General features: G+C 38.2%; 1 protein-coding gene across 4 annotated transcripts; it reads right to left on the bottom strand.

The window, feature by feature from the left end:
* Nucleotides 1–5,606: 5,606 nt before the first annotated feature.
* Nucleotides 5,607–16,129, bottom strand: LOC105040148 (putative disease resistance RPP13-like protein 1). 4 transcript variants are annotated; one of them, XM_073250684.1, is made up of 5 exons: nt 14,641–16,127; nt 11,783–14,511; nt 11,094–11,637; nt 10,783–10,958; nt 5,607–5,846 (listed from the first exon to the last, which is right to left on the bottom strand). In XM_073250684.1, exons 1-5 carry the CDS (start codon nt 16,034–16,036, stop codon nt 5,766–5,768), a joined length of 4,926 nt encoding a protein of 1,641 aa, XP_073106785.1. In that variant the 5' UTR covers nt 16,037–16,127; the 3' UTR covers nt 5,607–5,765. The 4 variants fall into 4 exon arrangements, with proteins under 4 accessions (XP_073106785.1, XP_019704038.2, XP_019704039.2 ...); XM_019848479.3 differs by having other exon boundaries at nt 11,783–16,126; XM_019848480.3 differs by having other exon boundaries at nt 5,625–5,846; nt 10,901–10,958; nt 11,783–16,126.
* Between the last annotated feature and the right edge of the window lie 2,001 nt (nt 16,130–18,130).

Here is an 18,130-nt window from a genome sequence, read left to right as displayed (position 1 = left end):
TATTCCATTGATAATAGTGATATATGTAATAGCATAAATTGGATGTTGTCACCGGCAGTTAGCATAAGCAATGGTATCTAATTTAAATTTTATTGAATCAGATTAATTTTCTTTTAATCTGAAATCCATGCCTCGTCATTGTTGTTATACGAAACAGCCGAATTATTATGCTAATGGTAGCTTTATTTTTAGTATTATAATTTTGGTTGTTATCATGCCAATACTGTCGTGCTAACACAAATTCATTAAAATTTTATCTATAGATTTATTTGATATTAGATTATTTCCATTTGTTATTTAAATACACTTTTATAATTAAGTAGAAATACTTAATACCATACAATTTGCATAAAAGGAAAAAATATAATATGTATGATGTATTTGGTTCATGCTCTATTTGACGATTTAATGTCCTAAGTAGTTATATAGTCCATATTTTGAAATCCATGCTTAGTTTTTCAAGTAATGTTTCTGGATACTTTTAATGATATGACTGAACAACTATGGAATATAGTCAATGCCATGATCTAAGTATCTCAAAAATTGTGGGGGAGACCTTGTTCATTTGTTTACCTTACAAAAAGTTTAAATAAGATCAAGATCCTAAAGTCATTGAGGGAGATGGGACTTTCACGAGATGTAACTCTACACACATTCCTGGGGGAGCTCATCTATATGAGAGTATCCATACATAGCCGCAGATATGAGATTTGAGCTATCTCTAGTAACTCTAATGAAAAATCAAGATACATGTGCAGGATCACTAATGCACAGACTAGTGATGAAAAAACTTTGTACTATGTATGTGGTAGTTGAAGTCTGGCTTCAAGGAACATGGTTCAAGATCTGATTGACTCCATTTTCTTTGAATAGAAACTATTCACACTAAGTAAGGTTAAGTCACCTTACCCATTACATAGTAAAAGTATCCAGAAATTTGTATTATTTTATTTTATAATTTTTGAAAAAATTTTGAGGTTTATGGGGAATTGTTAGAGAGAATCCAAAAGAAAAACTCAAAATTTTTTTAAGATTTTCTTCCAAATATTTTAATCTTATTTTTTAAAATTTTATTATTTAAATATTTTAATTATCATGATTTTAATTTTTGACCGTTGGACTCTTAATTACAAGCCCTAATGAGTTAGCAATGGTTATATGGATTTATTCTTGTGTTTATTTTCTGACTGTTGGACTTTTTATTAAAGATCTTGATGGGTCAATAAAAATCCCAACGGTTATAAACGGTCATATTGGTTGGCTATAAAAAGGCTCCTTGAAACCTAATCCAATGGCAATTCAAAAAGCCTCTCCTTTTCTTCTTTCTAAAAGTTTTCTCTCTTTTTTTCTGAGTTTTCTTTCTCTCTTTCTGAGTGCTAAAAGAGTCTTCATCAATTTTTTCCACGATCGTACTTACAGATAGAGGGATATCGGTCGTATCTTGAGATGGTATTGCTGGGATTCCTGTATGAATGATAGAAATATGGCTTAGGATGGTGTCTCGCATGCTTCTGATTTGACCAAGTATATTTCTTGTTATTTATAATTTTCTTACTATAAAATATAAATTTTTATTAGTTTTCTTTAATCACATCTAAATTTTAAGTATTTGTTCTAACATAATATGGACAAAGAAAACCGCCATTGTTAATGAACTGATAAAAAGATCGCACTATATATGTTTGGTTTAACCACATACCTTTGGGATACACTGCATGTAGCATATCATATTAGCTTTCAAGCTCCTTTGTTGTGCTTAAAGGCAGCAGCAATGCGATAGATAATTCCCACCTCAGAAATCTCCACTTCATTTTTAAAACCGCATATACGGTAGGTTTCATACAACTAACTACAAAAGGTCAGAGTTGCTGACTCCATGGATGGAATGCACTTATGAAGCTCCATTCTGTGCATATCCGAGAGCACATGCATTAGAGATGCCATACTCTAGTATTATAAGATTGTAAAGTGCAGCAGTGATATTTGGCATATCATAGAGTATATACAGGGTCTTGCTTATAAAATTTTACAGTTCATGCAAACACCACTAACATAAACAGTAAAACAACTGTAAGGAATCTGCCAACCTTTCCTTGCGTAACTCACAGCACTGCACCAACAAAGTCTTTACTTCAAATCCATTCTTGAGGAGGTAACTGTAGATTGACAGCATCAGCCTCTCTTATTGTCTAAAGCTCCTTGTCTGCCAACTCGGAATGTAAGACTGCAGAATTAGAACCACGGGTATGACCCCTTCATTGGTTTCGCTTTCTAGCATGTGTATCTCACTAATTATGTGCTTTTACTCAAAATAAGCAGCTAGAGCAATTTTTTTTTGGTCACAAGAAAACAACTAGAAAACTTCACAAGAAAAAAAAAAAAAAAAGAAAGAAAAAGGAAAAACAGCTAAAGAAACATTGAAGGGCTTCTCAGGAAGTCCGGAAAAGGGTATGGAGACTAGAATCTCATCTTCAAGAAGCAATATCCCGGACACACAAGCTTTTGAGGGTATCTTATACATTTAATCATTTTTATCTTTTACATCACTGGAGCTTTCTGTTTATTTTTTCTTAGATGGCGCGGCTGTTTAGTTTTCCAAGACTAGTAGGGGCTAACTTCCCACATTTTCTACCCTACCCACCCCCAACCTTGGGGGCTGACTCCAACCACAAGTGAAATCCTGACCTCTTGCCCAAATGGCAAGAGATGATGCTATCCGAGCAAGCGCTTGGTGTTACAACTGTTTAGTAATTTATCCTTCAAACTTGTCTCAGCTCTTCTTCTTATCATGCTATCCTCAGAATTTTATCATGCGCCTTTGCATTGGTTATGCAGATACTATAACAATGTTCCTTAATTGATGAATCTGTATACCCAATACTGCACAGAATTCAAGTCATGTTATTCTACAGTTTAACATACATCCATTTCAACTTTTTTCCAGGAAGAGATGCTCATCTTATTTGCTTTGAATCTGTCATGTGGTTAGGACATGAAGCATCAAGTAATATTTTAGTTATGATCATGCTGATCAAATGCGATCAATTTTTTGAAGCTAGTTATGATCATGCTGATCCAATGTGATCAATTTTTTGAAGCTACTGCATCTAAAGCATGAGTAATAAAAAATGGTGACCATGCTATATCAAACGGCCACTTAACTAAATCAGTTGGCTATGCAACCTTTTATGTGACCACATTTTGTGTGTATATCCTCTTATTTTTATTTCTGGAGATTGTGTACATTGTTCAGCTTGAACATCGTAGAATATATGAAAAAGTAGATCCTTACATTACCAGAATAAGTTTTTCCAATCACATCTTGCATCTCAGCTAGAGCTACTAGAAAAGATTTGGGTTGATTTCTATAGTTGAAAACATAGGAGTTTGAGGAAATGCAGAAAAGAACTTAGCAGTACTGTCCTGCTTGGGGAAAAATAGTAGTATTCTCGATGCATTACGTCCTATTACATAACTTCTTGAAAGGTCAAGCTGAAGCTGAAGTTATGAAATAGTGAAAAGGGTTATAAGTTATTTCTCTCTCTTGTCCATCTATGTTGGACGGTCTTGCTAAATCTACCTGTCCTTAAAAAATGAGGAATCTTGTCTTTGAAAATTGTTGCAAAAGTAAAATAACCTTCTTGCAAATAAATGCCTCATCCAATCAACTTAAGATCTCATATGCAGTTGCAGCAGTAGCTAGATGGCATCTATGTAACCATGTAAGGATGACTGGTGCATTGCATTATGTCATAGGAAGAAAACACATTTTGCTACAGAATGGGATTCAACAAGTGTACATCTCGCATGTTTATAGAAGAAGCAGAAAAATCACATTATGTCATCCCTAGAACATAATGATTTGCAGGAATCACTAGATGGGGTTAATATTGGAACACGTTTAATCAATGACCTTCTTCTGCATGGAATGTAATTGGCAGTGCATCTTTTTCCAATTCAATGTTGGCATCATACATCTGTCTATCTCGTTCTTCATGGATTTCGGAGAGGGTGGTAGTTCTTGTTATCAATCTTGATTTCTTCTTTTAATCTGAGTTCTTTCGATGCTTAAGGAATCTTGAAGAGCAGCTCAGCACTTACATGAATTTTTAGTTAATTATAAATGTAAGACAAGTCTCAATTTGATCAAACCTGGTTATTCTAATATCCTAATGTTAGGAGAAAAAGAAAAAGATTAAAGCACCAACATGATAAGTTGACAAAGGTATGCCGTTCCGTTACCCAGCCCCATACTGATATACCCTAGTACTGTGCAGTATGGGCCAGTTCTATGTATCGAGTGTTAATACACACCCTGTACCATATATTGGTGCTGAACTGGTATCGTATGGTATCCTCTCTACCACCTAGTTCAGTATGGTAAGGGATATCTTGAGTTGATAGCTAAATGTTAGTCATTCTAAGACCAATCCTAGGATCCACACTTGTCAAATGTGCACATGTGGATGCATGTTAACCAATTTTGACAGGTTCTAAATTCTTGAGCATTGGTTACTGTATGTATCCTGACAAGCTCATGTCATAATTATCGTAATCATCAAGCCTTTTCTCAACTATTTGGTAAAGTCATATATTGGACATAACTGAAGATCCTTACCATGGTTGTACATTGTTCTTAAAGCTAAAGAAACTCAGCTTAAACTATATAGCATATCCTATTAGTTATTGGCAGATTCTATCACTTACCATGGAAGGTGCTAAAATTGGATAAGATGCAAATGGTGCTTTAAACTACCAATATTTACTTATGAGTGGACACAAAAGAACAATTAAGATTTTTGATCTTTGTATAAGCATGTTAAAATCAAGGTGCATGCATGTGCTTGTATATGTGTCATGACCAAAAAACAGATTGGTTGTGTTATCATCAATTTGCAAGCTCTAAAACACAGCAAGTAGCATTCAGAAGCTACAAGTCTGGTTTATAAACCTTACTTTTCAACAAACACATCCAAAATAGTGTAGAAATGATACCTAACAGATGCTTTTGGCCTGAATCCATTGCATTATAGGTGCTAGTTGGTAAGATCATTTAGGAATCTGAAACAAGATCATTTTCGAAAAAAAAAAAAAAATGATGCCAACATAATGCCCACAAATAAACAATCAAGTTGGACAAGAAACCAAATTTTTAAATGCATGATACATTCAAGGAAGATGACAGTAATTTGGTTAATCTTGACCAAGGATTTAGATATCAGTACCCATACCCTTTCCAAACACCTATTGGCAGACAGTGTGTGCACCATGCCAGCACATGTTCAATTCTGTATACAAGCAACAGAAAGAAAAAAAAAAAAAAAAACTTAGCTAATAATTAAAAATATATCTAATAGTGCTATGCTGATCCATGCTGATGGTTTTGCATTTTTATGTATTGGGTACTGCAATCTGCAAGCAGAAGGGAGCCCAAGTGTAGGAATTGACCCATATTGCAATCAGTTGCACCATCAAATATTGGAGATACAGCACTGTTTTCATGTTCAATATATGCTACTGTAGCATCAGACTGCCTTGAAGTAGGCTTGAATGGCTGAGAATCTGGAAAGGTAATGGCTAAATCCTGTTGCCGAAGGCAGATCATGGGGATCTCAGCTAGTCACAGCTGCCATGGCCTTGAAGGAGCTGAGTCTGTAATGGATATAGCACAGTAAATTATTCGGTTGGAGCTGCTTGATCCCATAGGCTCCATCCATGCTGTTAGATGATTAACCAACATCGAATGGGGAGGATGGATAATTATCCTATAATGGGTTCTTGTCATGATGGCAATCATTGTCTTCCATCCCGCCAATCATCATTGCCACAATCTCCTTGTCTTCCAACTGGAAAAGTAACATTGTAGAATTAGAACCACCAGGTATGAGCCCTTCATTGGGTTCTCTTTCTAGTTATGTGCTTGTCTCTATATCTCACTACTTATATGCTCTTACTTAAAATAGGAAGCTAGAGAATTTTCTCTTTTTGGTTGTAAGAAAACAACTAAAAAAAAAGAACTTCACATAACGGAAAAAAATTTAAAAAAATAGTTAGAGAAACATCAAAGGACTGCCAAGGACATCAGGAAAAGAGCATTGAGACTAGACTACCATATTCAAGAAGCAATATCCTAGACACACAAGCCTTGGAGCAGGGCTGAAATACATCAGATATAATCAGGCCATCCAAATGGGATTGGATTCAGATTAGAAATTTTAATATCCAATCAAGCCACATCCAAATTCTGATATGCATTTACAGATTTTGATTTTACATATTCTTCCAATCCAGATACAAGTATCTGGTAAGAAATACTATAAAATAAATTGTATAACCCAAGATTCAAGCTAACGTTCTCTGGTTTGATTCTTTTGAATGGCAAGCCTTCAACCACCATGCGACAACATGATTATTACTTTACATAAGTAGTTTATTTTGTTTATCCTTAAGTATCGTTGATGTATATTGTGACATTTCATATTTTAATCATTATTTTTTTATAAAAATCCGTTTCTTTTTGGAAAAAATGAAATGAATATGTTTTCTTTTGTTCTTTCTGATATTTTCAAAGTTTTATTGTTTAAAATAACAATATTAATAACTTCTATGAGTTTCTTGTATTTATTTATAATTTTCTTACAAGCACTTTAAAAATAGATAATTCATGATTATTTTTTATTTTTAATATGTTAATACAATCCCAGACAGATTGATGATTTTCACCCCTAACAAGGTCAATCTCTGTGCAGCTTTAATAACCATGCCTTAGATTCTTAGCTACTTGTGTGTTCTATGCAATCTACATGGTGAATTCTATTTCTATCCTTTTTGATTATATTAATTAATATTTTTTTATCATTAAATTCTGCTAAAATCTGTTTTATATCCAAAATAGTATCTGACTTAAATTTATATTAAGATATCAAAATATATATACAAATAATATCCAACTTATATTCATTTTTGTTTGGAATGACTATAGACACACTCAATTTGGATCCATATGAACAAATATGGATATACTAGTATCCGATCCATCTGATTCATTTCCAGCCCTACCTTACAAGGTATGTTACACATTGTTTTTATTTCTTTTGATAGACGACAATCATTTTTATTTTTTACATCACTAGAGCCTTCCATTTATTTTTACTAAGATGGCATGGTTGTTTAATATATATATATAATATATATATATATATATATATATATATATATATATTTGACACTGGGAGGTGCTATTCCCCTCCTTTCCTAACACAAACGCACCCCCATCCTTAGGGGATGACTCCAATGAAATCAAACCCTTGAACTCTAGCACAAGTTGCAAGAGGTGATACAATCGCCACTCTTTAGTAGTTGGTCTTTCAAAGTTGCCCCACCTCCTCTTCTTGCCATGCTATCGTCAATTTATTATTATGCACCTCCACATTGTTTAAGCAGATACTCTAATTATGTTTCTCAATTGATAAATCTTAATACCCAACACTACAAGTAATTCAGGTCATGTTATTCCACAATTTAACATGCATCCATTTCAACATTTTCCCCAAAGTGATGCGCAACTTATTTGCATTAGATCTTTGTCCTGAGCATCAATTCATATTTTCCTTAATGACCCTGCTGATTAAAAATTATCTTTCTTTTTTTTTTTTTTTTGCGGTGACTGTATCTGATATTTGAGTAATCAAAAATTGTGACAATGCTATATCAAAAAGGCCGCTTGGCTAAATTAGTTGGCTATATTACCTTCTATTTGACCAGTTGTCATGTGGATTTCCTCTTATCTTTATTTCTGGAGATTGATTGTATAATGTTCTGCTTCGACACCATAGAATATATGAAAAACTGGACTGCCTCGTATTATCAAAATAAGTTTGTCTTATCATGCATTGTATCCCAGCTACAGCGACTAGAAAAGATTTGGGTGAATTTCTAAAGCTGAAAATATAATAGTTTGAGCAAACGCAAAAAAGAATTTAGTAGTCTTTATTGCCTGGGGAAAAAAATAGTAGTATTCTTGATGTGTTAGGTCCTTCTACGTTACTTTTTGAAAGGTCAAGCTGAAGCTAAAATTATGAAATGTTTAAAAGGGCTATAACTTGTTGCTAAATCTGCCGGTCCTTAGAAAATGGTTTCCTGTTTCTAAAAATTGTTCCGAACAAAAAAAGATTACTCCTTGCAAATAGAATGCCTTGCCCAATCAACTTGAGATTTGCTACGCCTTCCCCTGATCACTGGATTATGGTCAAATGCATCTTACGGTACCTTCAAGCTACAGCTGATCATAGGTTACACATTCGCCGATCCACCTCTCGCTCTCTCCAAGGTTTCTCGAATGCAGATTGGGTGGGTAGTGGGACTGATAGGCGTTCCACTGGGGGCTATGTAATCTTTCTCGGCCCCAACCTCATTTTTTGGGCATCTCGTAAACAGAAAACAGTTGCCCGCTCGTCCACAGAGTCTGAATATAAAGCCTTAGCAGATGCATCAGCTGAACTTATCTGGCTTGAGTCATTATTTCAGGAACTTGGCCATCCCTTACATGGTCCCCCGATTCTATGGTGTGACAATATTGGGGCCACTTATCTGTCGGCCAATCCTGTTTTCCATGCTCGCACGAAGCATGTCGAAATTGATTTTCATTTCGTTCGTGAACGTGTTGCAAGACATCAACTATCTGTTCAGTTCATCTCCACCCAAGATCAGCTTGCCGATATTCTCACCAAGCCCTTGGGTACCTCCCGTTTTAGGTTCCTAAGGGACAAGCTGAAGATTCGTGCTCCCAATTCTTCATCTTGAGGGGGTGTATCAGCACACACTCATTCCAACCCAACATTCTATTTTGGCTTGCACTCTTATTTGGCTGTTTTCTATGTTTAGCAAGTCAACACATATTCATATTTGGCTGGCACTCCTATTTGGTCTTTCTCCTTGTTTAGCTATTCTACATTTGGTTTCTCTTTACTTAGTATGTAATCGAGATATTCCTTCTTCTTGTAATTGCTACAATAGTTAGACCTTGTAATCTATATATACTTCTATTGGAGAACAATGAAATGCAAGAATCAGAAATTATCCTCAATAAAGATATTACCTTCTTTACTATGCAACTGGGGCAGTAGCTCTATGGCATGTATGTGACTTAGGATGAGTGGTGCATCTTATTATGTTATAGAAGAAATATACATATTGTTACAGACTGGGACCCAGTAAGTATACATCTTTCATGTTCAGAAGAGAAGCAGCATAATATGCTGTTCGCCCTCTATCCTGGAGTAGTCTATCATCTTCCCCAGAACAAAATGATCTGTGGGAAACACTGGATGGTTCAGAACTGGAAAAAATTACCGGAGACATTCTACCTAAAATGTATTTGGCGGTGAGTCTTTTTCTGATTCATCATATGCCAGCCTTTCTATCTTGTTTTTCACGGATTTCTGAGAAGGCAGCAGTCCTTGGCATCAATCTTGATTTCTTCTTTGAATCTAAGTTCTTTCCGTGTTTAAGGAATCTTGCAGAGTGGCTTGATACTTAAATAAGTTTAGTTAATATAAGACAAGTCTGACTTCTCCTGATTGTTATTCTGGTATGCAAAATGCTGGAAAAAAATAGAAAATCTAAATGCACATGATGTGTTGACACCTAGAATGTCAGTTATTTTAAGACCCACACTAAGATCCATTCTTGTCAAATATATACTTGTAGATGTAGGTTAGCAAATTTTGATAGGTTGTAAATTCTTGTAGCATTGGTTATTGCACCTATCCAAATGCCACAATCATTATAATCATCAAGCCTTTTCCCAACTATTATAAGTTGGCTTTATGGATTCTCATTCTTCAAGTATTCTTATTTAGTACTGTCTCTGAAGTTATTCCAAGTTTCTCTATATCCTTTCATGCTCATGTACTGCCTGTAATTTAGATCCCATTACTGATTGGTGGATTCTGTCACTTACTATGAACAACTAAGTGCTCAAATTGATTTAGGTGCCAGTGGTGCTAGAAGTACTAATATAGTTCCTCATGAATGGGTTCAAAGAATTTCATTTAAAAGAAATACAGAATAGGTTTAAAGAATGCTTAAAATTTCTGACCTTTATATAATCATGTAAAACTCAAGGTGCATTCATGCCTAGTATATGTGTGTCATGCCGTAAACAAAAGATTTATCATCAATTTGCAAGCTATAGAACACAGAAAGTAGCGATCAGAATCTACAAGTCTTTTTTATAAACCTTAGTTCCCAGCAAACACAAGCACAACTGTGGAAAAGCATAACTAGAGATGCTTCTGGTGTGAACCTACCGTACTGTTGTTGACTATTTATGAACCCACCCCCTTTGCATGTGCTACAAGTCAAAATCATTTAGGAATTGATGCCAAGATCATTTCCAAAAAATAATAAAAAAAAATTGATGCTAGGATACTGCCAAAAAAATAAACAATCAAGTTAGGATACTGCCAAGAAACTATTTTTTTTCTTGACACATTATACATTCAAGGAAGATGGCAGAAATCAGACTTGGTTAATGTTGACCAAGGATTTAAATATCATTGCTCATACCCATGCCCAACACTTGTTTGTGCAGTATGTGTGTGTGTGTCGTGCCAGCACATGTTCAATTTTGTATTGAAGCAAAAAAGAAATATAAAAACTTAGTTATTTTTGGCTTAGATAAAAATAATTAAAAATAGATTCAACCGGCCAAAAATAATTAAAAATGGATTCAATCGGCAACATGCTGATCCATGTTGATGGTTCTGCAACGATTTGTACCAGGGACTGAGAGGTGCTACTAGAAGGAAGCCCCTCTAGGATTTGACCCGTGTTGCAATCAGATGCAGCATTAAGTATCGGAGATACAGCATTGTTAAAATGTTCAATCACCACACACCTCATCACTCGTTTCTCCAGGGTTTTATCATCAATTGTTTCTCTGTTCTCTGCTTCCTCTGCAAAGACACATAAACAAAAACAGAGCAGTTCATACCCCTACAATTATTAATTTGGCAAATAGCCAAAATACAAGTGTTGCTCATTTAAAAGAGAAGCAAAATTGCAGACTAATAATTAGAAACTGGAGCTACCTGATTGTGGAGGATTGAACTTCTCTTGCAATACCAATGCAATTTTGACACGTGGAAAATTAAATGGTGGCAAATCAGCTGGGGAAAGCTGGATTTTAGGGCATTGTTCTATTCTTAATAATCTTAGGAAGAAAATGCAATTCAGCCCTTCCACCATCGTGAGCTTGGGGCAGTTCACAATCTGCAGCTCCTTAAGTGCATCTCGGTTCTGCAGTGCCAGCTGTAAACACCTTAGGTCCTCGCAACTATCAACTACCAAGGAATCAAGCGTGCATGGAAGCGCTTGATCTGCCATGTGTTGGATTCCAGGACAGTCCTTTATTACCATGCTTCGGAGAGATGTGACCTCAGGCAGGCACCTTATAGATGGGACGTGCGTGCAACCCCATATTGTCAGCTCTTCAAGTATGCTTATGGAGATTGTTTCCAGAAACAATTTCCAAGAATTACTGAAACAAAGATGCTCAATGGATGTCAAATCATCAAACCCATGCATTATCTTCCCCCATGAGTTCGATATAGTCAGCTTGTTGCCTGAAACGACCTGGTGCATTAGCAAAAAAGAATAAGAGAACTCTGTTGGCACATGTGTTCCATACAGAAGCTTCAAACATACAATCAGAGAATGTATAATTGTGTAAGTCTCTGAGTAATCAATTGGAGCACTTCAAATTTAGGATGGAGGGTACCTGAATGCAGTTGATTTTTTGTACTTCGCACCACTTGACCAATCCAGGGCAATCAATAATATCCACATATTTAGGCATAGATGAGAGCTGCTCTTCTGCTATGATCTGAAGTTTAGGACAATTTTGTATAGTTAATGCATCAAGAGAAGTAAGGTTTTGCATTCCCGACAGTGATGTCAACTGTTGGCACTTCTCAATAAAAAGTCTTTGAAGCTTGAATGGCAGTTCTTCCTCTGATAAGAGCCGGAGTTGAGGACAATTTGTTATAGTTAATGCTCTAAGAGAAGCAAGGTTTTGCACTCCCGAAAGTGATGTCAACTGCTGGTAGTCCGCAATATACAGATATTGAAGCTTGGATGGCAGTTCTTCCTTTGACAAGAGCCAGAGTTGAGGACAATTTATTATGGTTAATGCTTCAAGAGAAGTGAGGTTTTGCATCCCCTGCAGTGAAATCAGCTGTTGGCACTCCTCAATATGCAGATCTTGAAGATTGGTTGGTAGGCCTTCCTCTGATAAGAGCTGGAGTTGAGGACAATTTATTATGGTTAATTCTCCAAGAGAAGTGAGGTTTTGCATCCCCGGCAGTGATATCAACTGTTGGCACTCCTCAATATGCAGATCTTGAAGAATGGATGGTAGGTCTTCCACTGATAAGAGCCGGAGTTTAGGACAACTTTTTATAGTTAATGCTATGAGAGAAGTAAGGTTTTGCATCCCCGATAGCGATGTCAACTGCTGGCACTTCTCTATATACAGTTTTTCAAGCTTGGATGGCAGTCCTTCCTCTGATAAGAGTAGGAGTTGAGGACAATTTCTTATGGTTAATTTTCCAAGAGAAGTGAGATTTTGCATCCCCGAAAGTGACGTCAACTGCTGGCATTCTTCAATATACAGATATTGAAGCTTGGATGGCAGTCCTTCCTCTGATAAGAGCTGGAGTTGAGGACAATTTGTTATGGTTAATAGTTCAAGAGAAGCAAGGTTTTGCATCCCCTGCAGTGACATCAACTGTTGGCACTCCTCAATATGCAGATCTTGAAGACTGGATGGAAGTTCTTCCCCTGATAAGAGCCGGAGTTGAGGACAATTTTTTATAGTTAATGCTCTGAGAGAAGTAAGGTTTTGCATCCCCGATAGCAATGTCAACTGCTGGCACTTCTCTATATGCAGTGATTCAAGCTTGGATGGCAGTCCTTCCTCTGATAAAAGCCGAAGTTGAGGACATTTTGTTATGGTTAATGCTCTAAGAGAAGCAAGGTGTTGCATCCCCGGCAGTGATGTCAATTGTTGGCACTCCTCAATATGCAGATATTGAAGCTTGAATGGCAGTCCTTGCTCTGATAAGAGCCAGAGTTGAAGACAATTATAAATATTTAATGCTCCAAAAGAAGTAAGGTTTTGCATCCCTGACAATGATGTCAACCATTGGCACTCCTCATTATGCAGCTTTTGAAGCTTGGATGGCAGTCCTTCCTCTGATAATATCAGGAGCTGAGGACAAACGGATATCTTCAGTTGTTTAAGTGAGTGGAGATTATGCAGCCCTCCTATGGATGTGAGTTTTGGGCAACCATAAATGGATACCCTCTCAAGCATAGATTTTGATATGGATGCATCCAATTTTCCAAGAGAGTCATGAATGTATAGAGGAAGGGACCTTATTTTTTCACAATCAATAATAACAATATCCTTAAGTGATGCAAAGGATAAAAGATTTCCCACCCATTCTGGAAACTTGGAACCACCATACCCACTTATAAGCAACTTTTTGAGGTTAGTGGGAGGTTGGAGATACTCAAGCAGCGCTTCCTCCCTTTTTTCATCAGCTGGGACATCCTTATTTTCCTCTAGAAAAACTTTTAGATGTAGTCCAATATTATCGCCCTCATAATGCCAATCATTTTCACAGTTGGCATCCCAAAATAGATACAACTGCTCAAGTTTATGCTTATATTTAAGACCAACATCCTTCGCATCCCCTATGCTGACCAAGTTCCTGAGCCCTGAGATGCAGAGATCTCCTTGGAGGTTCACCAAGTCCTTTAACACTCCTATCCCACCCTGCACTTCATAACATCCATGCAATCTCTGAAGATTTGTTAGTTTTTTAATTCCAGCTGGCAGACAGAGACTTTGAGCGCGCACAGTATCTAGGTAGCGGAGGTTTGTAAGGCTTCCTATGCCACTGGGTAACTCTTTAAGTTGCTTGCACCAATGAAGATCCAAAGTCTGCAGGTTGCTCAGCTGACAAACTGATTCAGGGAGCCTTTTAATCCAATATGTCTGTAGTTTAAAGTATCGTAGGTTAATAAGGTTACCTAGGCCATCTGGTAACTTTGCAAGACCATCACAATCAAGAATCAATGTCTGTAGGTGGTAAAGGAGGCATACTGATTCAGGGAGCCTCTTAACAAATTTGGATGTGATATGCAAGTAGCGTAGGTGTTTCAGGTTGCTGATTGAATCGGGCAACTCATCTTCACTCTTCCAAACAAATTTTAGAGTCCGTAAGCATTCTGTCCTTAGTAGAAGCAGTGGAAAGTGGGTTACTTCTTTTATCATATTATACACACACCCACACTGAGCCGATAGTAAGAAGGTCCGTAGGGCCCTAAGATTTTGCGAGCATAGTGATTTCACTAATTCCTCTTGACCTTGTATGCATAAATGGCGAACCCCATCGGGGAAACAGGATAGCCAGTTGTCCACAATTGTGTAGCACTCATTTCCTGCAATTAATTTCGCTAGATCATGTATCATATCATGCATCTTAAATCTACGACCAAAGGAATCAAAGAATGATCTTCTTAGTAAGTCATTAAAACATTCATCTCCGATGTCCTCCATTGTTTTCCTACCTTGAGGGGGGATGTAACCTTGTGCCATCCACAATCTGACTAAAACATCTCTGTCAAACACATAATCCTTTGGAAACATGGAACAGTAAATGAAACAGGGTTTTAGATGTGGTGGCATGCGATTGTAGCTTAATCTAAGAGATGCCAAAGTCTCGTTGTCCTTGTCTAGTTCCCATAGATCACTTTGTAAGACATCCATCCAACTGTCTTCGTCTATCTCGTGTCTTAGAAGGCTTCCCATTGTCTTCACCGCCAATGGTAAACCGGAACACTTCTCGACAATCTGCTTACCGATATCTGCCAAGCGTGATTGTTCTTCAGATTCTCGGCCAGCAAATGCATAATGCTCGAATAATGACCAAGAATCGTCTTCAGACAAGTAGCCAGGATGATAAGGATGCACTGTCTGCATGATCTCCGCAACCGAATCGTTCCTACAGGTCATGATAATTCTTACTGTTTCTGCTCCAACCAAAGGGATTCTTAAGGACTCCCAACGGCTTTGTTGCTCATTCCAGACATCGTCCAACACGAGCAATACTTTCCTTCCCTCCACCTTTTCCTTGAGAGAATTTTGAAGTGGGCTGAGTTCTGTAAGATCACGTGATTCTTCTGTAATAGACTCGATGATGGCCTTTGTTAGCCTTGGAACATTGAAATCATCGGATACACAAACCCATCCAGTGAGATCAAAACGTTCTTTTACCTTGGAGTCATTGTAGACCAGCTGAGCGATGGTGGTTTTTCCCAGTCCTCCCTTGCCGACAATCGGAATGACAGAGATACCATTTCCCATACCCTCAGAAAACAGCAAATCAATTACCTTCTGCTTGTCATGTTCCCTTCCATAAATACTTGACTCATCCACCATGTGGCTGCTTGATGGTGGGCACACAGCTCCGAAGACCCGTCGCTCTCCATCTTCCTCTCTTAATCGCAGGCGTTCCCGATCCTTCGAGATCTCATCGAACCTCTCCCTGATCTCCCTGATTCTATCCCCCATGCCAACCGGAATTGAAACAACTATGGTGGAAAGAGAATTACTTACCTCTTCCTCATCGTCCCCTTCCACTCGCTTCCTCTTGCGGGAAGCTCGGGCTTCCACTTGGGCTCGCAGTTCCTCGTAGTGGTACTCGTCCAGCACGTCTTCTGCATCATAAGCCACTTCTTTAAGCTCTTTCAACCAGAGCTTGACGGCTTCTTCTCGTATGTCCCTCTCCTCCGCGTCGTGGAGCACTGTCTGGATCCTTTCCAACGTTCTCTCCAGCTTCTTCAGATCTTTCAAGATACTGCTACGTGGATCCGATGATGAAGACGGCGAGGCTGCCCATCTCCGAACAGAGCGCGATACTTGGCTGGTTTTTGATAGGATGGAAGAGAGGAAAGCGCTCGCCATTGCACAATCTCGGTTTCCTCTTTGTTCTGAGCAGTCACGGCAAGCAAGGAAAGAGGGCTTCAGCTATCCTTTTCAGCAAAGGGTGACTGGTCGTCTATTCAAGCATCCTTGAGGTACATCCATTTCTTTTTTGTTTAATATTTTAATATATACGCGTAAGTGTGCGAGGACACTCATCTTTTGATGGACACATACCGCGGAGGATCCGTTCCCTGAAAGAAGAGACCACAATTTTCCTTTTTGATGAAAGAACAGACCACAATCACTTGCCCCTGATTCCGTTTTGACCGCACGTGTGTGAGAAGCCGGTCCGGCCCGGTGTTGGTCTGAACCGGCCATGTGGCCCATTTTCGCGTGCACAGGGAGTTTTTTTTTTTTTAATATGAAAGCGGGAGGTGTTGCCACCCGGAAATATTATTAAAGATAGAACCATGCCTTTGAATACAAAGATGGTTTGGTTGACTTTGGTCAACCAGCAAAATGGTCGAGTTCACAGGTTGCAGGTTGTAGATAAACCTATTTTCAGGTTTCCAGGTTCCTAGGATTTCAGCATGGAATTAACAGGTTACAGGTTTCAAGTTTTCCGCTTCAGGAGTTAACAGGTTTCAGGTTTCAGCAGGGAGTTAATAGGTTTTCGGGTTTTCATTTCAGGTTTTCAGGAGTTAAACAGGTTAACAGGATGCTTGCAGCTTTCAGGTAAGTTTTTTGATGAATTCGGAGGCTGAGAAAGCAGCCACCTACCAATTTTGTTAATGCAAAGATAAAACAGAGTACAAAATGGGGTGTTCTATATAAACCGTGCCAGTGTCAACCACAAACTCAAACAAAGGAAGACAGAGATAATGGCACAGGTATCACAGAGAAATGCTGAACAAGCCCAATCCTGAACAGAGTTGCAGCCGTCCGACAGGAAACAGTTTTTCAATTCCAGCCATCTAAAATGTTGTCTATTCTGCTAATTTTGTAAAGAATTCTAGAATGCTCAGCAATAGACCCGTCAAATCAGAGAATGGACCAGTCGGAAAAGAGGTGCAAAGCCAGACGACCAACCGACTTCAAGGAGCTACTCTTGTGAAGGACAATCCTCGTCGATCCTACATGACCAAGAGACAGCGGCGATCAGCATCAGAACAGGCTCGAGAGCATTCTTTCTGAAGTTCCTAGTTCTCCGATCCATGCAGAGGCCTTCAAAGGAGTTATGTGAAGGCAGAACACCTAGCGACAGGCAGATTGCTTTCCAAATAGCAGAGAAGAAAGGGCAATCCGAGAAAAGGTGATCAACTGACTCTATTGAATGTTGGCAGAGCACACAACCTCCCAGGTATTTACCAATCCTGCGGCCAATAAACTCTCTAGTGTTGGGCCTTTTCTTCCAAGCCAGCCACAGGAAGCATGTAAGCTTAAGAGGTAAGGTTGTGCTCCACAGAGACGATGCAAAACCACATCGTACTCCCCGAGAGATAATGAAATGGTAATGGGAGGCGGTAGAGAACAGATTATTGGAGCTTGCCTTCCAAACATCTTTGTCATCATCATCGTTTACAGTAATAGAAGCCAGCAACGAGAGTAGGTAATTTTGTTGATTCTGCTGACTCGACGAAGAGAAGGAAGAGAGTCTGAGTCTCCAAGAACGAGTTGATCGAGTGAAAAACTCCGAGACAGTGCGGTTCTTCTTGGTGGAGCGGTCAAAGAGGTCCGGAAAGATCAGTTTCAGAAGAAATGCAGCTGACAGAGAATGGGTGACCCGACGATTCGAGACTTACTGAAGCTTTTGGATAATTCTGTGAATGCCTGTCTTCGATTTGTCCTCGATAACGGATGACCAGCTAACCAGCGTTTGGTTAATTCTTGATGGAGAGTATTTGCTGTAAGGGCTTCAAACTTAAATAGTCTTCTGTTCCTTTCTTTCTAGATCAGCCAGCAGGTGGTTCAGGCGATAACATCTTATGCTTCCCTAATAGCTTTAGTTGGTAGTTGTTCACGGCGGCCTTCCCATAGATCTTCGATAGTTGATGGTGTTACCAGCATATCGAGCTTGGAGGTCAGTCTCTGCCAAATTAATGCTGTATATGAACATGTGATAAAGAGGTGCCT

This window comes from Elaeis guineensis, chromosome 1 (genome assembly GCF_000442705.2).
Source record: "Elaeis guineensis isolate ETL-2024a chromosome 1, EG11, whole genome shotgun sequence".
Taxonomy (NCBI): Eukaryota; Viridiplantae; Streptophyta; class Magnoliopsida; order Arecales; family Arecaceae; genus Elaeis; species Elaeis guineensis.
The sequence above is the reverse complement of the archived record's forward strand: the minus strand, read 5'-3'. Positions and strand labels throughout refer to the sequence as shown.